Here is a 27462-nt window from a genome sequence, read left to right on the forward strand (position 1 = left end):
TTTCCCCCCATTGATAAACAGATACTCACCACCAAATTGCAAAAGAAGTGTCCAATCTGGGGATAGACGTGCATTTCCTGTTTCTTTCGTAAGACGCTCGACATTCCGCCGATGTTACTGTTGTTAACTCTGGTCAAAAGTACCGCGTCGAGCCGGTCCAAGTGCCGTGCGAAGTCCCAGAAGCAGGCCTTCCGGGCGAAGCCACCGTCGACCAGCATATTGAACCCGTTTATTCCAAAGAGGGCCGCGTCACCCTGGCCACCAGGAAATACGTAGAGAGTTGGATGACTGAACCGGATGTTACCGACGACATCCGACGGCTCCATCAGCTGGTCCAACGTCTGTGCAATTAGGTACTGTCCAATGTAATTTGTGAAGGTTGATATTGCCGGAACTCCGGCGGTTAGAACGTCATCTGGATTTACTCGAACTCTGCATGCCCTGCGGATCAAGAGTAACGGTGAGTAATTATGTCATTCGAGAAGTACGAGTCCTTTTTTTCTTTTCTTTTTATGCCGTAACCACCAACCTGGTGCAGGCTTCCTTCGACAGTCTTGAAGTCATCCAGTCTCCGACACCCGCGCAATGAATGTCAACGGTGACGCTGTTCTCGTACGCGCGAAGAACCCGCTGTACCTCGTGCTCGCCGAAGGCGTCCAAGAAGTCAGCCAGGCTGAAGGTTCCATCCTGAGTAATGGGGATGGGTCATTGAATGGTTGACTAGGAAATCGGCGAATGGGTTTCGCGGATTTGCAACTTTAAATGTTTCATCACGTACCTGCAGTATCCAGGAACCGTTTCCGCTGAACGTATAGCCGGCGTGAATGATGTGTCTGTGTTTGGTAAAGCTAGCGAGGAGGTTGCGGATACACTGAAGCAGTGTGTTCGTCTGCGGGTGTATCAGCACCTCCGTCACGAGGTTCTCCGTCGCGTACTGAATCAGTCGCTCACCTGAAACGGATCCAAGGAATTCTGCACCTCTGTATGTAACAGGTCGATTGATAACATTGGGGGTTCCAGCCTACCCTCTGATCTTTCTCAAAGACCTGGGAAGTTGTGAGGATTCGTGATGAAAAAACGAATTGAATGGGAGTCGACGTCGGAGGCGATGGATTAAGTGGATTTCAAAAGGTAGCGACGTACCTATAGGTTCTTCAATCAAAAAGTCGGACGTCTCGCCGCGGTAACTACGGATATTGTGTTACTATGTATATAACTCTTGTACCTACTTCTGAAGAACGACAATAAAATTCTTCCTTACTACTACATAAATTTGCCTAACGTTCAGAATAAGGATAAGAGTATTGATTGGAAATGATCGATAGTCGAATTGGGCTACGTTAGTACCAGCAATCATTACGCAGGTATTTTTGGCTGGATATAAGCAAATACGTAGAATAATAGTAATAATCTATTGTAGATGGTAGAAACGGAAATGTACGCAAACGAGTCGTAAAATTTTACCCGATTGTATACAATACGTGCATGATGTCGTGTATTTGGAATTGTAATCCACCCTCAAATATGTCGAATGTTCTATCTGTTTGCTGTGATTAATTTGTAGTTGCAGAAATAAACGATTTGCCATTCCAGATCAATTTTATTGGAGACGAGTACGTTATTCAATAACTGCGATAAATTTTAATACTCGCTGTTTGCCAAGCGAGGATTCTGAACTGTAAGTCAGTTTGACGATCCGATAACTGTACAAGGAATTTTGTAAGCCCGTCAACGATATTATATTAAACGTATAATTAAGCAAGTTACTCTGTTCATCGACAAGAAATTAATGATCTAGACTCAGGAACTAAATAATAAAATTATTTATAAAACTAAAGAAAAAAAAAATATGAAATATTAAAAAGAACAAGAAAGAAGGAACGAGAATGAGAAAGAAAATTGTTGACGAAGCGGAGCGTGGCACGTCGAGTGAGTGAAACACCTACACGATCCAATAACGAAGGCAGTACTGAACAATAATTGGCTATTAATCGAGGCTGCAGACGTTAAAGTATTATTACTAAACCGGCGCATCCCGAAGCTCATCAAGATTGATCATCGAACCGAAGTGCAAGCTCGAATCTGCAGACCGATCTGCAGCTTATACCTGCTGCAGCGTTTGTTAGTCAAACACAACGGACGATTAATTAATACACACGAACACAAGCGGCAAAACTTTTCGCGCGTAATTATCGCCGACTATTGTAACAACTCCTTGTCCCGATAGGCCATGGGTCGTATCGCGATAAAACAGAGGGAATCTCCCATCGCTGTTTCCCTGAATACTATAATATGCTACAAGGGATGAATGAAGCTTGCGGTTTCGCCGGAACTTCATTGTGCCACCGCACTTCCGATCGAGGCGAGACTCGGAACTTCCTCAAACAAGTTCCCAGCTGTTTACCATTCCTCGATCCCATCTCCATTATTCCCGCGGAAGCTTTTAGGGCATCTGCGTTACAGGATGACTTCCAAGAGTCTACGGAGATCCTGTGGCAATAAGATACGTTCGTTTTCTTGTACTCCGCGAAATTTTTTCGCAAAATACCGGCGGTGGAGCAAAAGTATCGCGTCGTTAACCTTCGGCTCCCGAAGATCATGAACATAGCTTGATTATTCAGTATTCATGTCAGGTAATTCCGCCGTTACTGTATTTCTGTATTCGTACAATTCATAAGTTATTATTTCGTTGTCGAAACAAGGTGCGGAATTTACCACAAGATTGCGGAACCGCGATAGGTACCGAGAGAATTTTTTTTTTTTTTTTTTTTTGTTACACGCAAAGAGCTGATGAGAAATTCTTCGAAAAAATACATCACAATGGCAAAATATCTTTACGAAGAAAAAGAAGAAGCCAGTGTTAGTGTTATTACATCGTCGCGGCTGATGCAGGAATAGCGAAGAATCGCTCGAGTTGTGAAAGAAGATGATAAACGTTGTGGTTTCAGACGAACGGATGCCGGGAATGCGTGAAAACGATACCGAGGAATAAAAGGAGGCTTCTGCAATAACCCGACGTGAAAATGGGTGAAAAAATGCTTGCGACCTTGCGAGTGCTGCATATCGTCTGCAACGTGGAAGTTTATTTTTTTATATATAGGCCTTGTTCGTCGACGCACAATGTAAATCGTAATCCATTTTTTCGTTCTGAAGATCCTACGCCACGATTTTCTTCTCAATAAAATTTTAGTTACACTCGAATTATATTAGAAGCGACGGTAAATCGATGGCATATTCGGAAAACGTGGTACAGCCGTAAAAATGTGTTTGACCGAAAGTTGAGTATTGAGAGAAAAGAGAATCGGGATAAAGTACATTCGGCTACCACGTAGATGGGTTTTCTGAGTACCGAGGTTTCCAGGTTACCTGTATGTACATCCTTTCAGCCCCTTAGTCCTTTGAAAGGTTGGATATATCTTATACGATGCATATTCCGAGGCAAAGCATGGCATGAGATTGAATTTAATATTGTATCAAGATTTCCCAATGCTCAAGGCGTATATATGTATGCGGTATGTACACACTTTCGAGAATATGTAATATATTATCGAGACGAATATACGAGATGTCGTTGAAAAAGGGTTATACGTCACGTCGTATTGATCGACCCCCAGTCCGATAGAATTTACGAATAATAACTGCCATATATGGGATGCAGTCGAAACTAGCAGCCAGGATCATCAGCCGAACACGTTAAACTTTTTGAAAACAGAAAAATGCAGTTCGGTTTTATCCACGTAATTCTACGACAGTATTGGGTGTTGTTCAAGGCATGTGATAAAATTTTCATTTTTGAACTTCAATGCCTCGTTTGATTGAACACTAGAAAGTTTGGCTGCTAATTCAACCTCGCTACCGTGGGAATAAAAAAGGTCGTTAAAGTCGTTTCAACTTCTGCAGTCCAATCGAGATAAGGATTAAATTTAAAGATACTTCGAACAGATTGGCTATTGTTAAACGCCATTTAGGCATTCCACAGTGTCCTTTTTTTCGTCCTACTTTCTCGTTCGATTCGTTTTTTTTTTCTTTGTACTCCGTTTTTGTATTCTACGATTGCAAAACGTACGTTGCAAATCCAGCCGGTTACCGTTTGCGAAATGCTTTACAGCGCGAACAGACGGATGTATAATAACTAGCTAATTATGACGCAAACTGCCGCTCTTTTCTTCTTTCGAATTGTTTCTTCTTCTCTCTTTTTTTTCCTCTTCGTCTATCTCTTCTCTTTCTATTTCTCGCTAAAACGGTGAATATGGAATGACTTCATTGTATATTTTTAGTTCCTCAGGAAAGCGTCGGCCGTGTAGATGTAACATTCGTTAACGTATGAAATTATTACGGAGATACCGTCGCGTATTTAGCTCTCCTCTTTCCGTATGACGAGAAATTTCACGTCTGGATGTTTATGCACTTGAAAAGTTGTGCGAAATTTAATAACGAAATTTCTGGAACAAGTGTCTTGTTATTATTAAATAATGTTATTGTTATACCTACGCTTCTATTGCGTCAACTCCGATCCCGGATTATTACGACAAATGTAAACCCGAGTTTAATTCGTAAGTTGTAAGGCACTTCGCGGTAATATGTTATACGCATCTAAACTATATACGTATGTGTGTATTGTATACAATATCCGGGTAATATAAAAAGCGCAAGAAGTAGAAAACGTACTGGCTTTTAGAAAAAATTTAATAGCAAAGTAAAGAAGAAGAGAAAGAAAAAAGAAGTAAAGAAGCATAAAATTCTACTCTGTATATATAACGAGGTAAGTAATAAGATTCCGAGGTGATTTATAACCGTCGTGTGAGAAAAACACACAAAGTAAAGGCATAAATTTACCTAATAAACAATTTTAAATTCTGTGTAAATAACCCACGTATCCCCGATACTTAAAGGTAGGTACCACAATTTATAATATTAATTTCCAGATTCACCTGCGCGGCATTACTTCAGGTTATTTAAAGGAGGCTTTACGAGAGATTGATTGATCGATTGATTTATTAAAATGGGATAATAAATTCATGAACAGTTGGGTACCCAGATTCTTCAATAAAATCCGTCCAAAAAGCCGTTTCAATTCTTTTGTCTTACCATTTCGGGCTTCTTCTCCTTCCGGCGCTTGTGTAACCAAAGCCTGCAATTCCTTCTCCAAGTCCACATGACAACTATCTTTATCCCACGAAAGGAATCCTGAAACAGAGAAAGAAAAAAATCCATCCGTCAATATCCGTGCACACGTACAATAGCTCAAAAATGTTTGCGAAGAATCGACGTCGTCGAATAAGTTTCCTCATTTTCATTCCATATATATATATATTCAATACACTATCTATGAATGTCATTCCGCTGATACATCAAAAAATACGATAAGAAGATATAAAAAAAGTACTCAAGTTGTTCGCGGTTGAATTTTCTTTTTTTTTTTTTTAGTGTAAAGTGTCGAGAAAAGTGTGGGCAGGTATTCTTGGTGAAATTTGCGAGGAGCCTCAAGGATGAAGCGAGGATCTCAAGCCGGCACACAATACAGTAGATCTTGAGTGCTCTAAATTCAACTCGGCACTTGCGAATACAACTCTGCTGGGTAGGCGAAGCGGAAGAATAGAAATTGGCAGGCTTATCGAACCCTTGGCAATTACCCGTTCCCGTGCGAACCTACATTTCTCTTCACTGTTTGCGGGCAGACGAACGAGTCCGATAGCAAGGCACGGCTTCCTTCGATCATTGCTATTATATTCGCTGGATACGAAGATTTTCTCCTCAGACAAACGAGTTCTTGATTTTTTGATGTGATAAAGACGCGAAAGTTTGTAGAAAAGAAAAAATAAAAATGAATTGTAGATGAATTTTGTAAGAATTTGAGGTTGAATTTTATTGAGTGTACGAAAAAGTGTGATTAAAACTTGAATTAATTGTTGAATAGTTCTTGGAAAATCAGGGTAAGAGTGGAGAGAGTATTTTTATACTTATTGGCCACACGGAGGTTTCAGTTGTGAGTTACGGGGGCGTAAGAAGTTGAGAGTAAAAAGTTTGCGAAGAGATTTTTACGGTAAACACGGAAAAAGAAAGAGGAGAGAAAATAAAGGAGGAAAAAATTAGTGGAAGAGAAGACGGCAAGGAATAAAGTTTGAGCCTCAGCCAAGGAGAGGCCCCGATTCTGCGGCACTCGGTTCAGGGATCGATAGATTGCGGGCGTTGAGCCACGTGATCATCGCTGTATAAGCTCACTGCCAAAAACTGGGAATGTCTGTCGGGTTTTCCCCGCTTTCGCAAACCCCTTTCCTATCGCTTTGCGCTTCCTAACCGAGCCGCCTCAGCGAGAACAAAACCCGATAGCAAATACTGATTTCCGGCTGCAGGAAGTGATCCTTGCTTGATGAAGGAGAATCGCGCGATAACGACTACAACCTAGCTAGTCAGCGGAAAGCTTTGCCATCGCGACTAATTTCACCAACAGATTGCAGCCGGAACGCCGTCCAGACCTTTTACCAATCAGCAGTAATTACGACGATTACAGATGTGCAATGTTGCGCTCTCTGCAGCCGTCCATTATTTAATTTAATTTATTTATTATACTTCGGTCGGTGGTATGAACGTAGAAAGATCAGAAAACAGAAGGATCAGAATATCGAATTTGCAAAGGCGTGAAAAAAAGTTGGAAATACAGAAAGTCGAAATGTAGATATAAGAACGGTTATAGTAAAGCCAGAATATAAAATCGTAGTTTAGCAAAATTTTACACATAAAACAGACTGTCGAGTTTTTGAAACACCTATATCGTGACCCTTAGATTCATTTTACTCGTTTTACATTTTCTCCACCACCCTTTATAACTGATGCGAAAAATTTGGTACAGTCAGCTGTTTAAAATCGTCGAAAATGTGAGGGGAAAAATTGGAAGAACTCATAATTTTACCGAAACGACTGAAATCGACGGGTAGATTAATTGTTCGCTGATTGCAAAAACGGGGCAAAGGAAAAAAAAAGAGGCACGGGAGAAAGAAAAAGAAAAAGAAAATGAGAAAAAAATCAACCCTTTCACGACGATCCAATTTACGAATGAACCTCGGAAACTTTCACATATCGTCAAGCCGAGTATAACAAATAACCTCGTGACTAAGCCATATTCTGGAGAATAACTGATTTTTAGCATCCAACGTGATCACCCGAGGTCCACGAGCCCTACAGCTGCATTTTACATTGCCGTCTCATTTTAATGAGTAAACTAATTGGAATATAAATAATGCGTTTCAGATGTATTCAACCGTGAGTATAATATAACACAGAACCGATTCGAGCGCGGCCGCTAATTAGTCTAGAAGAATAAATTCGCATTAGGTAGTTGAAACACGGAGTTTCGCAGCGAGACGTACCCGCGTTTTATTATTGTTAGTCCCCGCACAGCCGGCAGTGTTGAGAATAATTGATATCGCAATCAATTCTAAGAGCGACGTGAAATTCGCCAAAGAAACGGTAGAAAAAAAGCAATATCTAGAAAAATGCTAGAAAAGAAAATAGAAAAAAAAAAATTAGATGTATTACGTTTTGATCGAGTAACACGCGTCCCTTTTTTCCTCACTTTTTCTTCTTCATCTTTTTATTTCCCGACTTTTTCCAAACGTTAATTATATCCAAGGATCGTGTATATTCTTTTTCATAGACTCACATATACATCGCTTCGTCCCTCTATGTATGTATCGTATAACTTTCTTTTAATAGAATCGATCGAGAATACAATTTCGCGGCAATTCGACGAGGTTTCGAGTTAATCCAATCCACAGAGTGGGAAAAAAAATCCCATTTCCGTTTTGTTTAGACGTCGTGCGAAGTGAGAAAAGATCCTCCTAATCCCTCTCGGACCTTTTGGCTCTGTTACCCTGTCACAGTTTCTCCTGATTCGAAAAACCGTGGCCTTCCACTTTCTCTCGCTTTTTTTTCCGCAGCGATAGAAATAAAATTTTTTCTTTCTCTCTCTCTCTCTCTCTCTCGCTCTCTTTCATCCTTCCTTTGCCCACGAAATGATAACGTCCTCCCTCGCGTCTCGGTTAGCGTAGCGTGAAATTTCCCGCAACACCGAGTCGCGTGCCTTGTCAGGGTGTAAGGTAGGTACATGATTAAGGTATTCCAACGAAAAGTTATACACCCACTACGGCAATGTATACGTATAGACATAGGCGAGGAGGAGGTCGTAGGGGAGGAGGAGCAAATCCCGTGGGATGACATGGGCGCATGGCCCGAGGGTGACACACCCTAACCTTAACGCTTTAGAACACACAGGCTGCATATAAACACGCGTGTACATTAAGCCTCCGAAAGTGTTAGTTACGATGACATTCTCAATGGGATCTAGGTTAGCGTTAGATTAACCTGTCAAAGGCCGTCTATTCAGCCTCCCGCGTTATGTTTGACTCCTGTTTTAGCCGCTACAAGTATTGCAGAATGTAAATGAGCGGTGATGGATTCCTGACGTCACGATGCCGGGTGATAAAAATTTCTTCCTTCCTTGATTACATCTTTATTTATTTTACGCGGGGTGGTAGAATCGAGAGAATTAAAATTCAACTCGAATATACATATATATTATGCATAACAATAATAATGCAGCTAATAATCAGGAAGACTTAATAATACCAGCCGAACCTTATAGGCGCCGAGTTGTGTATACAAACGGGTCTGCAGGAACAGGCGGTATTGATTCCGCGGGTGGGTTAATGCTATTCCATTGTGTGCCTAACCAAGGACCAATCAGAAACGACGGGTGACCGAGGCGAGGATTCGAGCCTCCAAGCTACAGCCTATAGCCTGACCTGAGGGGTTGACTTCAGAGCAGCCGGCGATCACACAGCTTTAAAAAACCAGCTGTTAAAGCAGAGCCTGCCACATGCAATGTTATGCAGGTTAAACAATGTTGATATGTATGTACAATACGAAACAGCGACACACAACGGCCCAGTTTAGGAATTCAACTCAAGAGTCACTTTTCCAACGACGCCAATTTTACTTTTCCTGAAACATGGAGATTTCGCTTGTCTCCCGATGAACTTGAACGGGTTTATCCATCTGGGAATTGCCCCTGGTTGTAGAACTCTCGGGACCAACTCGCCTTGTTCGCCATAATAGAGCAGGACTATTAACGCCAAGGAGGGAGGAGTGGAGCACTGGGTCGGTGACTATGTGTCTGCCCTCCTGTGCTCACTTCGGTCATGTAAGTAGCGCACCTTTGAGGTTTCCTCAAGCCTCAGCCCGCGGCCCCAGAGAAACTGAGGATAAGATTCTAGCCCCCCTCCTCCCCCCTCCCTCGTAACTCGGAGCTAAGGCTAAGGTCAAGTCCGAGATAATACATCGCATGCTCCGCGGGTCCGAAGCACGTTCAATCACTGTTGGAAAAAAGTTATCACGACCTCCTGAGATAGAGAGCGAATTATTTCACACTGAGGTGTGTGTTAGACAGTCTGCAAGCAATGTTCAAGTCATTGAAGCAACCGAGCTGGATCCCGATTAACCGACTGTCAGGACTTTGTAGGATGTCAAAGAAATCGTTTTGCAGGATGAAAATTTAATTACACGTGACACTGCAGTGGATTGTCAGTGAACGTCGATCCAAGGAATCAATAGGGGCTTGAATTTTGGTGGTTTGAGATTGAATGATCAGTGAAAGGGGTGGAGAGTTTACTGATCGCTTGCACGAGTGCGGGGTGAGATGGATGGATGGATGAATGACCGGGTTGCCGAAGAGAGAATCGAGGTTTATCGGTACCTGCAGAAACTAGTAGCTGCAGGGAAACTGTTCTGCGAACGTAATCATCGGGGGTTAATCAATCTGTAAACTTTGCAAAACCGCAATTCCATTAGCCGGTGTTTTAGACTTATATTATACAGCGAGCGTCGGTGAACGGTTAACCTGTCTGGTAAATTGTCGGAATTGTTTACCCCGACAATCGAGTCCGCGGGTCTGTTGTGCAGTACACGTAGGGACCCCAAGGGACGAATATTTTCTGGGTCACGTACGTTGAATGAAAGCCTTTCACCCCCCCGTGGCCCGATTTTATATCCATGGTAAGTAAACAGTTCAAACACTTCGAATAATTCGAACAATTCAAAGCCATCGTCGTCGCAGGATCTCCGGGAAATACCGAAGGAACACCCGAGGACCGGGTCTGAAGAAGATATCACCGATCGGGGGACTCGGGGAAGTTTCCGTCAAGTGCGGTTAAAGAGGATCTAGGAAGGATCTTTCAAATTGCTTCCTCAAAAGTTTTCATCAGCAAGAATTCCGAGTATCCCATGCGTATAAGGTATGTACTCTGCATTATGGACGGGGTTAAACGTTGGATGAACGTTTCCTGAAACTGGCGGTAAATTAATCCGGCATACGTTGCTCCCTCGTCCTCGTAAGTTCACCATCATAAATTCATAAGGCGGTGATGCAGCTGCGCGAATGTATCACGCCTCCTACGAGGTACAAGGCTCAGACACCTTGTCCAACAAAAGACGTCCCGAGGAATTGTGCAGAGTTTGTAACGAGACTCGCAGTTATCGTATCCAAGGTATTCGGATTATTAACGGCATGCGAGCACCAAGGTTGTACAATAGCTCGACTGACTGACGGTATTGTCCCATTATTATGAAGGTAAAAATAACCTGTCGTTGGGTGCAACGTTGTGGATACGAACTGTCAGTGTCAGTTGAGCCGAGACAAAAGCTCGAGCTGAATGCCAAGTGAACGCTGTGACGTACGTCTTTCCCTTATTCCAACTTTCACATATCAATGAATCCATTGCGATGTGAGAGGAGGAGGAGGTTGTCACTGAAATTTCGTTTTTATCATTCACTGCGAAGGTCGCGGATCTCCGTCCACATCGAGACCCAATTTCAGCCCCTTTGTGCCACTCGTGTCCATTGAACGCGGGGTTAATCAGCATTCGGTGATCGGTCGAGACGACCGATTTCACCGATTGTTGCGGGGGTCTGTTCTATTCAAGAAATTCAATCTGGGAAAATCGTTAAGTTGATGGACGAGCCTTGGAGATCCGGTGAACCTTAGCTGAACTTCTCTCCCTCCGCTTCTACTTCGGAGACACGAAGGGTAAAAAGTTCTCCAGATAATGTCTCACAGGCTGGCAATGAATCGTCGAAACACTTTGAAAAAATGGCCGCGATGCGATGAGTGGCGAGAATTCCGCTGCCTGGCAAATCCAGATCGTTACACCGTGGAACGGTTCTGGAGAAAAGCTGGTAGCATCTTCGGGTGGTACAATATATCGCGCCAACTTCTGGAATGATGAATAATAAAATGTCCATTTGGGAAAAACGGAGTTATGAACATCGTCTCGATTCCATCGTGACCGCAGACAATGAGAGAGAAGGAATGTTAATGCGCGGATGTTTCGGTGAAGTATAATGGCGGTCTATACTTGATGCTGCTTTATCGAACCCCCGGACGAGTGGTCCTCCGCAGGATCTCGACTAGGTACTGCGAATATCTATAACTTCACGGGTCTCGGATTTCTTTGTACAGTGGAGCTCTTTCCCGGTGAGAAAAAGCAGACTTCTCTCTCATACTCGCGACTCGTGTCTTTGGTGATCGAATGCCGACCCTCGAACCGGCATCCACTCGAAAAGCGTCACCGTGAATGACTCCGATGGGACGCTTCAGCCTCCCGTTGTTCGTCGTCGAGTGTTGATCCTTCCGGAATCCGTAACCATGCTACGGGATCCAAGTTATTCCAAGGGTGTAAGATCCTCCCAACGTTTAGGAGAAAGAACTCGGGTCAATTCGGAATTGGCACTTTTGTGGGATTCGCAACTCTTGCTGTTTCTACCTCTTTCCTTTCTCCTCCTCGTTTTCATCCTGATATTAAGCTCACGGTGAAAAGTTTTGAAATTCTTCCTCGAGGATACAGTATTGCGTAAAATTCCTGACTATCGCAAGCAATTCTACGACTTGTTTACACAATAACGTAGACTGAATCTCGAGTTGTAAAAGACAGAGTAAACTCACTGGCAAAAGGATCTGCACGTGGTTCCGCATCAAGTCCAAGGTTTGAAAGACTTCGAAATCCGCAGTTTAGTTCCAGGGATCATAATGCAAAGTGACGGCAAGTCGGGTGAGGTAAAAGTCTGCGAAGCCATTTCAAAAGTGACATTTGAGTTACTCGACGTGTTTCTAAAGTTGGCTAAGTTTCCGGGAGAATCTTGAAGTGACGCGAAGGGCGTATCGTCAGAGTCAGAGTTGTATACGATTTTTAGCTCAGCTTGAGAATTAGATAAGACTGACAGTCCGGAATTCGGTATTAACTTTGTTGCCGACGGAGACGAGAATAGCTGCCGCACCCCGAGCATCATATAATAGGTATACAATATACATACATATATAGATAAGCCCGACTGCGCCTCACCCTTGAAGAAGAATGCCAAGCACTTTTGAAACTTCATTTACTGCACGTTTTCACAATCAGCCAGAGAGTGTATCAAATGTTTATTCATAATGTTGAATTTCAATCTCAAGAAGGTATTCGAGGGTCCTCGAATTGTCCTGAACTCTTCCTACCGTAGTTGCAGAATGTAAATTCCCCTCCCGTTTGGAACACCAAGCGGCGATTATTCATACGCAAACTACCCTCCCGTTCCCTTCACAGCCCGAATTCTCAATGGTAATCTGTAGGTACTACAGAAGTTAGCCTACCTACACAGCTCTGCGATGAACTTGGAAGAGTGAATAGAAGCGGTGTAAGACTGTTCGTAACGTTCTCAGAACCCCTCGTTCAGCTTTTGGATCGTCGAATTCACCATGGCGGGTAAAACGCGGCGGAAGAGCCGTCAACTTCACTGCGTCTCAAACACGTCAATTGCGGTACGAGTCATGCAGAAACGAAAAAATTTCTTGGGTAGAAAAATCTTTTTCCGCAGTGAGATGAAGGGGGAATTGTAGGAAATAGGGTGAGCAGGAGAGGGTGGGAGGGAGGGAAGGAAACCGGGCAGGATCCGTCGGGGGAAGCTGCGTCTCGCCTATTTGTCTCGGCGGATTGCCAACCAGCCAAACTATATCTATGTATTATACCTTACAGGCTGCACGAATGCCGGGTCTTATCGAGCGATCATCCGGCACCCTGCAGTCCGTTGAAACGACTTTGCGATGCAGGCGCGATTTTTCCGCACAAACCGCGCCGCGTCGTGGGGATAAGTTAGGTTGAAACGTCGTTAACCCGCTTTCGAAATCTTAATGAGGTATGGAAAGTACATACCTACATAAATAAGTCAAGTCAAGAAAGAGTCTGATTGCGAGGGAGAATTAAAAAAGGCTGTAAGTGTCTAAAACTGAAAATTAGAAGAAAAAATAATACGAAGAATAACTGTTTTCCATAATTTATCGCTTGAATTCGTTCGTGGAGTTTTTTTAAATTCTTATTCTATGTTTACAAAAAGATTTAAAAAGATACTCCAAAGCTAATAAGTAGAAAGTAGAATATCATCACGTTACTTAACGTTGTTGATATAACATTAAGGTGTTTGTTGTAGACTTAAAATTAATGTTTAAATATTTTTATCTCGATCACAGAGATTTTTTTTAATCATGTGTCGTTCGATCAGCTTCTGTATTACTTTTGAAACCTTGACGTTCCGTTGCTTTATACGCACTACCTGTATATAAATAGTAAATTGGATTATATTATTCTTCGACTGAAAATCGTCAGTTCTTGTTCCCGAGAAATTTGGCTCTTCGGAATGAGAATGACAACGATTTCCAGCCCCTCCCTCCGCGTGATCGGAATTCTAATCGGAAAGAGAATGAGTCGAAAACAAGCGTTGATTCTTGCAATTCAGGCGTCGCGACGCCGCCAAGGCCTCGAGGCAAAGTAATTAGTGTAAATGAATTAGCCCTGCAGCTTCGGACCGGGCCTAGTAGGGGTGTTCAGGGCGGAGGTCGTGACGTCACCGGGACCGCGGTAGTCACGTGGTATCCACCGCTCGCTTCGGGATCGATCGACGCAACACCCTGTCGCCACCACAGTGTAAGTATAGTATAAACCGTGCAACTCGAACGACCTATAAGGAGGCCGGCATAATATCCTCGACACCTTGTTCCTTCGAGTCCTCGGCGAGTGGTTTTTCACACCCCTATTTATTGTCAAGGAAAAAAGAAGAGAGAAAAAGTTTCCAGGGAAATCGATGAGAAGGAAAAGGAAAAGGAAATATTCTGCAGGATGATCTGTAGCTTGTTCGATTTTTTTTTTCTTTATCGCGTAGGTATTACAGGTATTATATATATCGTAACGAATCAATGTGTGAATCCTTTATCACCTGTTTAACCATTTATCTATCCATGTACGGAGAAAATTTATTCCAATAATATCAATTTTTCACCCAATTTGTATTAGCTTGTGATTTCTAGGCTTAAAGTTTCCTCCTCACTAACGTAGAACCTTTTTATTTCGTTTTATGCGGAATCTCAAACTGCCCTTGGTAACACTGGTGTCAGAAGTGGGATTGCATCGGGATTGGTCCGGGAATTATTTCTTCGTGCGTGATCGTCCGAGCGGAGGATTAAGGCTTCATCACGTATCCCGGAAGTGCGAACCCTGAACATTGTGTTACAGGTACACAGAGTGATTATTGCATGTCCACAGATGTACTTTATATCCCAGCTGACGTCGCATAAAGTATGAAAATTGCAAAGAGAAGATTGATGCAGCGTTTGAACGCGGAATAAACGATCGATAGATTTCCTTGATCAAGTTTTGGTGTAAACAAGAATAAAGGGGAGGATTTTATTGCTTCTATATATAAGCTGTTATACTGCAGACTGTAGACTACTTTTATAGATCAGATATATGTAAGTATACAATACATATATGATACGCATATACATATACATTGCGCAAGGCACACCCTGTACGAGTGGAATGCCTTATTCGGGTCCACCAAAGAAGGGACGGCGTTATTTCTTTCCTCCGGCCATTTCTCCTCAGTCTAGGTCTCCTCCTTTCTCAAAACGACCCTCGACTCGACTGCGCTGCTCTTCTCACTCGTCGTTACGCACGCGATCGCGTATGAACGCGCGAACGTTGGGGCTCAAGTCTCGTTCCAGACAGCGAAACGACCCGCAGGGGTAAGACAATCAACAAATCTTCCCCGGTCCATCGAGGATTACGTAAAATCGCCTTGGAAAGGTCTGAGTACTCGGCATCCGGCCACTGCTGCATCGAATATTGTCCCTTGCCGATTACGTTGTTCAGAAATTCCCGTTAGATGGTTCATGTTTGGCTCATCTCGATTACATTTTTTTTTTTTTTTTTTTAAAACGAATTTCTTCTCATCGACTCCGTCTTTCACACATATTGTTCCACCTAAGCCTCCTTAATAATAACGTGATTAACGCAAGAGAAAGCCGCCCCCGCAAATGCCCGCAGACTCTTGACATCCGGTGCTTACGAGGTGGATAACAGCTTAAAGTCGAGAGACGAGCGCGACCAGATAAGCGGGGCTATTTACGTCTTTTTGCGCACTTTCCCAAGGCCGGGATGCTCGCCTCAAAGTTGGTTAATTAGCCGGTCCCCAGCTTAATCATCGCGCCTTAAAGCAGTTTCGTAAGCCAGGCGTTACGGCGTTGGGTCTTCAATTTATTAGCGATAAACGAGGTTCAGGCTCGTTTGGCGTTACATAAAATTGAACAAAAAAACAACCCAAAATCTCGACGAAAAACTACCCGCGTCCTGTATCCGATACTTCCAATCGGGATGGTTAGAACACCATTGACGTGCCATTTCAACTCACGGTTATAAATATAATTGGTTTCGGACAGCCGGTCTATATATACATGTACATTAGAGTAGCGCTAAAAAACCGACTATTTTTTTTTTGAGTCTCGTGTGACAAAATGTTAGTTTTTGATGTTTTAAGAGCCCACTCCAAAGGACAGTTCAAAAAAAAAATTTTAAGAGGTCGCTCCACATTTTTTCAAACGTCAGAAATCGTCAAAAATCGATTTTTTTTTCTTTTTAATTTTTTTTCTCGTTACGGTATAATTTTATAGACAAAAAAAAAAATAAGTTTCCTAAAGTTTCAGTTCAAAATTTCAATTTTGAAAGGTCGCTCATAATTTTTTTTCAATTTTTTTTATTCATTTCTTCAGATCTTTTCGAGCGTCCTTTTAATATTCATATTGAAATTTCATAAAATTTTTTTCTTCAATTTAGTAAGAAAGAATCGATAACAATACACCACGACATGAATTAAAAATCAAACAAAATAATGGAAATACAATTTTTTTAATTTAATTTTTTGACGAGTTTTGACATTTTAAAAAATTTGGAGCGACCTCTAAAATTTTTTTTCTGAGCTGTCCTTTGGAGTGGGCTCTTAAAACATCAAAAACTAACATTTTGTCACACGAGACTAGAAAAAAAAAAAACAAAATAGTTGATTTTTTTTGCGCCACCCTAATGTACATACATATATGCTGTACAGATCACAGGATCAAGTGGCGCCACTCAAAATCACAATTACGCCTCGATGAGCGATCCAGATTCATTCATCATTCGCCGGTGGATGTTCAACCGCAGTTTGAATGCGCGAAATAAACGAGACACGAAAAAAACACGGGATGCATTATACGATCTTTAATCTGAAAGGGAAATTTGAAGAATTCAAAAAACTCGGTCAATCAATGATGAAAACTGTTCCAAATGGAGTCTGGGAACAAGTTTTTCTACAAATTGGGAAACTTTTTGATTCTCGTTTAAGGAGACATCACTCGGCATTATTAGTGGACATTTAGGAATCGGGTGGATTCGGTGGAACTCGGTCGAACTCGACTAACGTCTAGGTCAAATTGATCAGAAGCCCTGAGCGTGATACTCGAGAAGCCGTGTCGCGGAAGTTCTCCTCCTAATGCTCACCGCCCCTACTTTGCTGGCGATATTTGCTCGTTCTTTCGCTTGAACGATTAGATTTTTCCGAGCTACCCCGCTGTCACGGTAGATTCTCAATCCCCGGGTCAATACTTCAGAGAATAAGGCAGGCTTTGAGTGTTTCATCATTAAGTATCATTTATTCAATCGGTCAAGATCCCAAGTCGTTGTACAAGCAATCACAGAGAACTCGAAAAAGTCAGTAGAAATCGTTGAACTTGACTTTCCAAACACGTCAAGTTGTCATATTTAAACTCTTGCAAAGTGGTTTCAAGTTGGTTCAAATTCGATGCTAGAACAACAAGCTTTGGGTACCTAATTTGGATTTAAAATAGAAAAACTTGTCAAAAGTAACTTAAAGAGCGATATAACCTTGAGCATCGAGTTGGTCCGAGTTCCGCGAGCTCATCAAGCTCAGCAAGTGAGGCTTAGTAGTAAGGTAGTAAAAAATCGACGTACAACATTGACTTCAGGATGTGTAATAAATTATGCAAGGATTTCATCGGTGAAGCGGCCCAATTCGAATTCTGGGGAGAATTCGTTCCTCGAGGTGTTTCGAAATTGTCTTATAAACAAAATCGAGTTAGCGTAGAAGTTATCTCCACCCCGTTTGCAGATATCCCGACGGTTCGCGTGAGGAGGACTCGTCAAGTAGACCTCATGCGTATACCTATATACCTACGAGTCAAATATCCGTCAAATTTCAATTTCAAATACCGTGGAGAAATCACCGTTTTGCTCCACACTTCGGGGCGGCCCATTTGTCTGATGTAAAATGAAGCTGTTGACTGCTGAAGTCGTTCGAAGCGATCCGACGTCGTCGTCACGACTTAAGGATCAATGAGAAGAGAATATATGAGAAAGACATGATCAGTCGAAGCTGTCGTGCCTCTGTCGTCGAGATTAAATCAATTCTCCCAATTTCACGGGAGGGATAAATTATCGCGATTATTCGGCGTCTATGATTAGGCGCGCAATATGACGTCACGAGTTCGGCGGGGCTAAACGAGCTTAGGGCGGGTCTCAAAGCGGTGTATAAATAAATTGTCTGAATATACGGCGTGTACTTGTTCCCGGCGGGCTACGTGAACCGTGAATCATGAAGGAGGAGAGGGATCAGCAGACATTCGACCACAGAGGGAACCTCTTTTTTCTTCCTCTCCACCCCCTCGAGCACCTTCCCTTCTTTTTCACCGGCGTTGCTTACGCCCCTGCATTACGCTTCTGGAATTACACGCGAGGGATTTAGAGCCCCGACTTAGCTCCATCCCAAATGGAAAATGTCAATTTCCTCCCGATCCGGTTACCTCTCTTACGTCGGTTTGAAATTTTTCATATTTCACCCCTCGCGATCCTTCCCGAAATACCCGAGACCGAGTACAGCGCTAAACACTCTTGAAACCCTAAGTGATCTCAGTTTTTATAATACAACTACCCTCAAATTCCCACCCTCTCGTTTCGCCAGAGATAACCTCGTTTAGACATCAATTTTTTTAAAAAGTACACCCTCTGAAATATGTCATCAACAATTTCACCCTGCAGCAGCACCGCGTGTCGTATAATTATGAACGTAACAAACTGCGATTACGTAAATTCTCGATGTTCAATTAAGCCCGCGACCAGTTAGCGCATACTTTACTCTCTTCTCTTTCTCTCTCTCTCTCTTTTTCTCTTCCTTTTTTTCATACTGCAGGAGTATTGTTTAACCCAATCAGTCGGCGTAATTAGTATAATTCACCAGGGGGTTAAAAATTCCGTATAACATGCCTACACAACTGTGTCATTACATTCGCTAAACGCAACGAAGGGTTGCGGCGTTAGATGAAGATAAAGTTTCTGCGGGCAAATCGGTGCGAAACTTTTGCTTTTCATTAAACCGTCGTCACGCGATTCCACGTCATTTGACACTCTCCACGCATCCAGCATCCCCAACGCTTTTGACCCTTTGCGCTAAACATCCCCTAAAATTTCCCCGTGTAAGTATACATTTATATACGCAACCTGAACCCTCTGACTCGCAGTTGAACAAAAACGTACAAAGTCCGTCTATTTTCCTTATTTTTTCCCGTTCCCTTCCACAGTCTCTCAAACACTTTTCATCAATTTGTGACAATTTTCACGGTTTTTTTTTAAATTTCGTTATACTTTTGAAACACTGCAGCCCGATGACGCGATGTGTCGCTGCAAAAAGCTTAGGAGAGGCTCGAGCTGTACGTGTAAAATAATAAGAAGAAGCCAAGCGTGTGTCTGCGACACTTTATACTTCGCGGGTCTCCCCGCATATTACCGAGACAAGAGATTTAAATTTATTACACTTGACCCTGCAGTCAGTTCTAACGAACGGGGTCAGTCGCAGGAATAACTTAAGAATTTCCTATAACCTCTGCACGTCGATCAAAGGAAATAGAACGCTTGAGACTAGCGTTAAAAACTTCTCTCTCTCCCCGAAGAACCTTGGAGATAGATCCAAGTTCACGTAAAGTAAGACAAGAAATCATCCTTCCGAATGTTTTCCAACAACTTTTAAACTCTTTCGCGTCTTTCTTCCGCTATTTGCCATTTCCTTGGGGCACTGAAGTGGAGTCGAATTTCCACAGCTTTTTGACCCAGACAAAAGTATTTTCCAATGTTATTTGAGGTACGGACAGAAAGAGTTAGAACCGAGTAAAGTGAACTGCGGTGTTTACATAGGTGCGGAAGGTTTGTTCCGCTGCAGACGCATTTAAGGGAATTAGTGATTAGTCCGAGTTATATAGACTAGCGAGTGGATGCAGAGAGTAACCGTTCGATTCCGTATAGATCGGTGTTTGGATTTCCCTCCAGATATCACCGAGTCGGTTCAACCGAGTGGTTAGAAAAAATAAACTAGATCAATGTGTGTGTGTGTGTGTGTGTTTCTCTATCCTGCAGACTGTTCGACTCTGTTTTTTACACTGGAAATACTGTCGCAGTCGACAAGTTTACTCTGTCGTGTAACCGAAGACTGTACCGGAAATCGGAGAAGTTACGTTCAACGTTTTCGAGATTGAACTTACAAGAGTGAAAATATTCCTAGTTATCTACTCTTCGGCGATGCTGTTGCCTTAAAAGATGGGTTTTACTACTTTTCGAAATTGGAGTATAAATATTTTCCTTTTGAAATTCTATAATGTATATTATACACTCCGGATTTGTAACTCGTCAATAAAACGATTGGCATTGTAATTTTAAGATACAAGAAAAAACGGCGTTCGTTTATTATTTATTTATTTATATTTTTTCACGGATAACGATCGCGTCTCGTCAAGCAAAGGGTTACTCAATTCTTTAAAGTTGACTCAGACTCTGCACCGTTTCCCTCAACTCCCGAGGACATAATTAATGCAACACTTAATATCAGACAGCTGTGAAACGGATATGAACACTGCAACAGGAAAGTCTTGCTCATTGATGCGGGTCGGTGGAGGCCAACACGTGGCAGCCATTGACATACATTAATGAATTCTGTGGCGCAATTGCGGCATGCAGTCTGTAGTGAATTCGCCAAAAACTATGCAAAATCGACCCCAGCGCAAGTTATTGTAATCACAAAATTGGTTCTATATTATACGTTTCTTCCACAGATATTTCTTCGGTTTACAAATTAAGAGTTTCTGCGATTTAGGCGTCACGATTTTAACCAATAGTGTAAAGTAATTGACCTCCACATGTCGCAAAATTTTTTACATATCTTTCAGATATCCTGTAGTATTTAAACGAGTTTTTGTAATTTGTTTTTGTGATTGTTGCGATAACTTGATTGACTTGATGTTGGTGAAACAGTAAAGTGAAAATTTTTCAGAAAATAGACTACAAATGAACAGATTATCGTTGCAGTTACCATAGAGAGAATTACAAAGCACATTTTCTAGTTTCAATAAGTAATAACGAATAATCGTTGTAGCGTAACGATACTCGGTTTACCCAAACTTCTTGTTATTATATATATTAGCGTAGCGCAGAAAAACTGACTATTTTTTTTGAGTCTCGTATGACAAAATGTTAGTTTTTGATGTTTTGAGAGCCCACTCCAAAGGACAGCTCAAAAAAAAAAAATTTTAAGAGGTCGCTCCAAATTTTTAAAAATGTCAAAATTCGTCAAAAAATTTAATTAAAAAAATTATATTTTCAGTATTTTGTTTGATTTTTAATTCATGTCGTGGTGTATTGTTATCGATTCTTTCTTACTAAAATAAAGAAAAAAAAATTATGAAATTTTAATACGAATATTAAAAGTTCGCTCAAAAAAATCTAAACAAATGCACCAAAAAATTGAAAAAAAATTATGAGCGACCTTTCAACATTCAAATTTTGAACTGAAACTTTCGGAAACTTATTTTTTTTAGTCTATAAAATTAAATCGATTTTTGACGATTTCTGACGTTTTAAAAAATGTGGAGCGACCTCTTAAGAATTTTTTTTTGAACTGTCCTTTGGAGTGGGCTCTCAAAACATCAGAAACTAACATTTTGTGACACGAGACTCGAAAAAAAAAAAAAAAAAACAGTCGGTTTTTTTGTGCCACCCTAATATATACAGATATATATAAGTTTGATAAGAAAATAAAGATCCTCATATAATAAAAACCTCATTGGCTGCTCCCAGCAGGTAGAATAATCCAAATTAAAGAATCTATCGATGTTTCGTGTATTAATAATAACAAACAAAAAAAAAAAAAAAAAGAATTACAATCGTTTCCAGGATACCAAGGTGCAGGTCTGTATAATATATGAGAGGGGTTTTCACCTGTCCATAAATATACATTAAGAACAGTGCAGGTATATCGCGGTATATGAGAACAAACAGCGACGCGAAGGGGATGGTAAATTAATGGGGGTCGAGCCTGTGTGCCAGGCGTATGTCATTCCCCCGAGTCCCTTTACCAATGAATCACGCGATCGCGTCATCACAGGGGTTGTTAGGACGACGATAATATTTCAGGATTCGCGGTTCCGCAAAATATAAGCAAACTGCATGCTTGCAGGCGTAGTTTTCTCCCCTGGGATATATAGCACGAGCCGTCTGTCTGCTGAATCATCGGGCATCTTCGACGCTGCCGGAAGTTTGCAGCCCGTCATTTCCACAGCCCTTATATATTTATTCAAGGGAAAAGATCCCGCCGTGCCCTCGACTCGCTTCACCGAAACAGGTGCGCGGTTTCGGGGTATCGGGTAATCTACTCACCGCACCGCCCCGGGAAAGTATACGAGATATTAATTTCACCCTCTTCTTGATTCCGGAAGTTAATTTCGCCCTCGGCGCTCCTGAATGTAACCTTAAATGAATAGGGTACAAATATTGTGCCGATAATATTTCGCATAGTGAAAATTGGCAAGAATTGTTAGTGAAATTTTCATTATCGATGTGTAAATTTTAGTGCAATTTTTCTTCTATGCGTATAGATACTAAGAAACATTATTGGCACGTAAGCTGTTATATGTTATACATAGTAGATGTAAAATATAAAATTCAGCTTCAACACCGAGGTTTCCGTTTCTCTTTAGTTTTTCTTTCTTTCTTTTTTCTTTTATCTCTTTATTTTGAATTTATCTTTTCGGTTTAAATAAGGATTGATTTTTGCCTTTCCATCTCTCGGCCCTCTTCCTGGTCCCCCGCAACAATTCGACCGAGCATTGAAAAGCAAAACCCCGCGTCAAGAGCCTCCGGCAAAGCCATCAGGGTCTTCCAACCCCTTCGTGACGTCCGTGCAAAATATGCGTAGGCATCGTCGTGCGGTCAAGTGCGACAGGAGACAAGTGGGCCCGTCGTGTCGGGTCGCGAAGGACTCGCTCGTTAGTCCGCGTAATGCGAAGGTAAGAAATAATTGGGGGGGGGGGGGGGGGTGAAGAAGGACGTGGCCTCTTCAATTTGTCTTTCGGAACATGGTTGATTTGTCTAATTACACGGGTGCACGAACACGAGTCAAATCAATGGACGACAAGTAGCACCCTGACGAAAAAAGAAAAAAAAAAAAGTTTGCCAAAATTATGAATTCAGAAACACGTAGGTATAGAGTAAAATAACTGCGAGGACAAAAATTTGAAACGAATATTTTCGTCCTAGTGCAAGTGTGTCGAGAGTAGACGTCTCGAGGGGTTCGTAATAAATGCAAGGAGTCAATCCCTGTCTGCAAAATCTCGCCGGTAGCACGAATTGCGGGCAAGAACAAGCCGGGAATTTTGTTAGGGGTAAAAATTCACCCCCTTCCTATAGTCTATGGGGACGATAACGAGAGTAATCGTGGAGGTAGTTTTCAAGGGGGACATCAGCGGGATGAAGAGGTAAGAATTCTGCGTCGCCGGAGTCCCGCGTGGCTAAGTTTAGCCGTAAAGTATAAGGTATGGCTTTCACGTAGGCGCAGAAATAGAGAAAGATGGAAAGATAGAGAAAGCGAGAAAAGAGAGGAGAGAAGGGGAGAAAGAGAGCTCACGCGTCAATCCCTCCCTAGCGGGAGTTGGCGTTTCTTGCTCTCCGTTTTTTTAACGGCGGATGCTCAGCACCGAAATGCCTGCCATGCCGAGGCTGCATAGGCCACACCTATGTTTAGACTTTAAACACCGTAGACGCACACGTGTGCAGAGGTCCGTCATCCCCAACTTATAGCTCTGAGACACGTGACCGAGACACATGCGAGTGAGTCCGCTTTTAACGCGCTTTAGCGTGTGCAAAAAAAGCTCCCTTCTTCTTCATCCATCCCTCGGACTGCGATGCAGAGTGTAAACGCCGAGCTGCCCGCCTCTGAGGGTTCGCTTTGTTTCGCATTTGGGTCAAAAGGTTTGCTTCAAAAGTGCTGACGCCCAGCAAGCCTGGACGGCTGTCCAAGTCGCGATATGGGGAGAGGGAGGGAGGACTCGGAATCAGCTTCTGTTTCACATTTTCTGCATTCTTATTGGTTCCTCTTCTTCTTCTTCTTCTTCTTCTTGGCCTGGGTTCGGTTATCTTGACGAGCCGATTTTTCACCGAGCTTTTTACCAGCCCAGTGCAATAAAAGCTCGAGCTTTTGTGCCCAATAACCACTGATCGACTTCTAGGTTAAGCAGTGAGACTTGGGCTTTACTGCAATTCTTTAGTAACTTGAAGTCTGGCTGAATACTGAGACTCATCGAGCTGCAAGCTCGACTTCCGTTTCACCCGTCACGTCGAGTTGAACATCACAAATCGTAATCTAAATTCAAACATGGACGTGACGATGTTCCAGTTACCTACTCATGGAATCCCTATTCTCCGAAACTCGATTATTATACTGTACAAGTTTTGAGCTTGTATTACAGTTTCATCTTAAAATGATATCCTAATACAAAAGAAAATTTTCTTCACAATTTATACAAAATAATTAATGTAGTACATGCATACAGCGAGAATCACCACGCAAATACATCAGGATGCGAAGGAGCTTTTCCGTTCGAATTTACCGAGCTGATAAGGAATTACACCGGAAGTATCGAAAAGGAGGTAAAAAAAAAAAAAAAAAGTTTTGCGTCATGATACCTATTTTCCTCGAATACAAATCGACGCCGTCATGCTAATGGATTCGAGGAATCAATATGGCGATTGCCGTGGCAACGCCTTTTCCCCGCACGTGACGTAATTGGGGAATGGACAATAGTTTCAATTATCCATTAAAAAAAGATCCTCGATGTGAATTTTCATGCAATGACGATTTATTTCCTGCGTTACAGCCGGCTTTTCGCGACACCGAAAGAAATGCTCGAAACTATTCGCGGGGTTTGGTGGCTGGCACAGGTTTGATCCAGAAATTGCAGGATATTGGAACGGAAGTGGAAATGCAGGGTAAACTTTGCATATAACACTCGCAAATCCGGGCGAAATGAAAACGTTTTCAAAGGATCATATACACCAGCTATATGGAAATGGCCGAGTGTTGAAACAATGGCCTGGGAGAAAATATGTTACACACCTCGGTGAACGTGATCATTTTCAAAACCCCATGATATATCATGTCCATGGTGCTGAAACATGAACGGATTAAGGGATCTGCGCTTAGTTAAACCCGAGTAGGTATAAGCTGTTCGGAATAATTAAACTTTTATAAATAGGTGAAAGTGCAGGTGTAAAATGAAATTACGATCAAAAGTCATAGTCAAATTAGTACGAGACGAATAATAAAAAAAAAAAAAAAAAACATTAGAACACCATCAGACACCAGATTTTCATAATTTCGAACGTTCTGATCGTAAAACCTGTTCCACAATTTTTTTTTTTTTAAATATCTTTACATATCGCAGAATCGTCTCCAACCATATTATAGGAATGTTGTTGTTTCATTGTTGTTCACAATCATCTCGAAGCAAAGACTTAACTTCGTGGGTAAAAAAAATTCCTGATCGTTAGAAATAACTCTTGTAAAATCATGTACGTATAACTTCACCCTTAAATAACTCATCGAGAGTTTACCCCCTGCTTAAACTTCATCCCCCTCAAGCTAAAAAAACCTATAAGCATTTGTAACTTCGTTGGTATAGTTTAATTATAATCTCCGTTGATAAAATTTAACCGGCATTATGGGTATAAAACCACTGATCTGAATGAAGCTGAAAGAATCTGCAATACTTTAATTGTTTATGACGTGATTTCTGATCCCCTGACGGATGATGTGGCAACGATACGTTCATGCAGTAGTTTTACAGAATTTATTTACCAACGAGGAAGTTACCGAGCATCTATTTCGTATGCGACTCGTTCACCGTGATGACGCTACCGCGGTTCTTGCTGCGTTTCAGGACTTATTAGGTCTTCCGGACGTGACGAGACTCTCGTTCTGTCCTGCAGTGTTTTAACACACCGGCACCGTGACTAAAAGACGCGCTGTGCAACAAAACACACGCTTACGCGGTTTCTGCGGCGAAATTTTCCAACATCCGGATGTGTAACGCGCGATATTCCATCCTCCATTCTCGAAGGATGGAAAAATCTGGTATTCCAAAGCCTGCGTGTTTGTCTGACACACCAAGACCCTCGGTTAGAATTTCCAGACTGTCTGTCTGTCTGTGTATCCGTCTCTCTCCTTCCCTCGAGGATTTGCGGTGACCTGACCCTCTTCATCGCCGGGTCTTTAGGACATCAAGTCTTGGTCTCGTCTTCGCTTTATTGTCCGGATACCGTTAGCGCCTTCTCGCCTTGACGATACGTCTGAGAGACGGTTTTCACGGATTACACAGGCTGTCAAGTTTCCAAATGATCGATTCTCGCCCGGTTTCTGGATCCCGATTTTCCCGCCGCGCAATTCATTCACAGCACTGACCTGATTTTGGCTTATTCTTGTTAATCGTGATTAACTTTTTTTTTACACGCGAGGCGAGGCAAATTGCGAGATGATTGGTTCATCGAATTCCCGATATTATCACGCAGTGCCGCAAGTTCAAATCAAGTTCGTCAAATTATGTACTCGATCTTTACCTCCTAATGAAGTTGGTTAGGATCTACCGAGCGTACCGATCAAATTTCAAAGCATATTCCTCCTGAGGTTTGCATTAAGCTGCTGGTGAACGCGGGGATTTTAATCAAATCAGGTAGCCACTTTACCGACGTTGCATCGATCCGATATCAACATCGCTGGGAGAGAAGATAGATCCACTTCATTCCCCTCATTTTTTTCTTAGCTTCGATTCTCGGATTAATTATCGGAGAAGCACCGAGACGAGAGGAATCGTTTTCTCTTTCACTTACTTTTTCTCTGTGATCGAGACGTAGACAGAAGCCCAGCTTCTTATAGATACGCCACGTTTCTTTTTCCTTTTGTTTTTCTCTCTTCTTCTTCTTCTTCTTATTGAGCTCGGAATGAGGAAGATAAGAAAGAAGCTCCGTTTCGTAGCCCGTAGGTGGAGAATTACTCTTATTACTCTTCTCCCTGCGCGGCACGTTCATTTTTTTCTTTTTTACTTCTCTCTGCTCTGATCCGAATATATCCTTACAAGTCCTGCATAACTCGCGGGTACACCGTGGATATATTTTTAGAAAGTTTGTTATTTCGACTCACAGAGGATTCTCGCCGTTTGTATAGACTGCTTCATCGTTCGTGTGTGTTTAGTATTGGCTTAATGATTTCTGGAGAGAAGGAGGAAGAGACAGAGAGAGAGAGAGAGAGAGAGAGAGTGAAATACGTACACTGTCTTTAAACTTGCTGCTGAACAAGTGTTGCGTTTTGTATAAAAGTTTCAGACCTTCTCCAAGAACACGTAGAGAGAAAAAAAAAAAAAAAAAACGTCATGTGAAAAACGCCGGTTCACCGCCCTTATTTCACATAAGCAGCTGCTTTTGCTGTTGCTGTTACTTGGAAGTTGATGACTTCAAGTCACTGTAAACGAAGCGAAGAAATTTCTACCCAATAAATCATATCTTTTATGGTAAAAAATCGCGGAAGAAAGAAATTCCAGACATTTCTCACGCTGTATCAAACTATATATATATATATATGTATATGTACATATATTGATGACTGTAAGCGATCGGAAATGTATGTACATAACAGGCGTACATAAGATAATGATATGCGGTATATATTATCTGGATCATAGATACT

At 42.0% G+C, this 27462-nt stretch overlaps 1 protein-coding gene across 1 annotated transcript in view; it reads right to left on the reverse strand.

The window, feature by feature from the left end:
- Window positions 1–27462, reverse strand: part of LOC124413094 (microtubule-associated protein futsch-like) — a 69409-nt gene that overhangs the window by 21627 nt on the left and 20320 nt on the right. Inside the window, exons 3-6 of the mRNA XM_046893454.1 lie at window positions 5089–5187; window positions 779–951; window positions 530–687; window positions 30–441 (exon numbers count right to left, since the gene is read on the reverse strand). Of these exons, the coding sequence (XP_046749410.1) occupies window positions 30–441; window positions 530–687; window positions 779–951; window positions 5089–5187 (842 nt within the window). The remainder of the gene's footprint in view (window positions 1–29; window positions 442–529; window positions 688–778; window positions 952–5088; window positions 5188–27462) is intronic.

Source organism: Diprion similis, chromosome 12, assembly GCF_021155765.1.
Source record: "Diprion similis isolate iyDipSimi1 chromosome 12, iyDipSimi1.1, whole genome shotgun sequence".
In the NCBI taxonomy this organism is placed as follows: domain Eukaryota; kingdom Metazoa; phylum Arthropoda; class Insecta; order Hymenoptera; family Diprionidae; genus Diprion; species Diprion similis.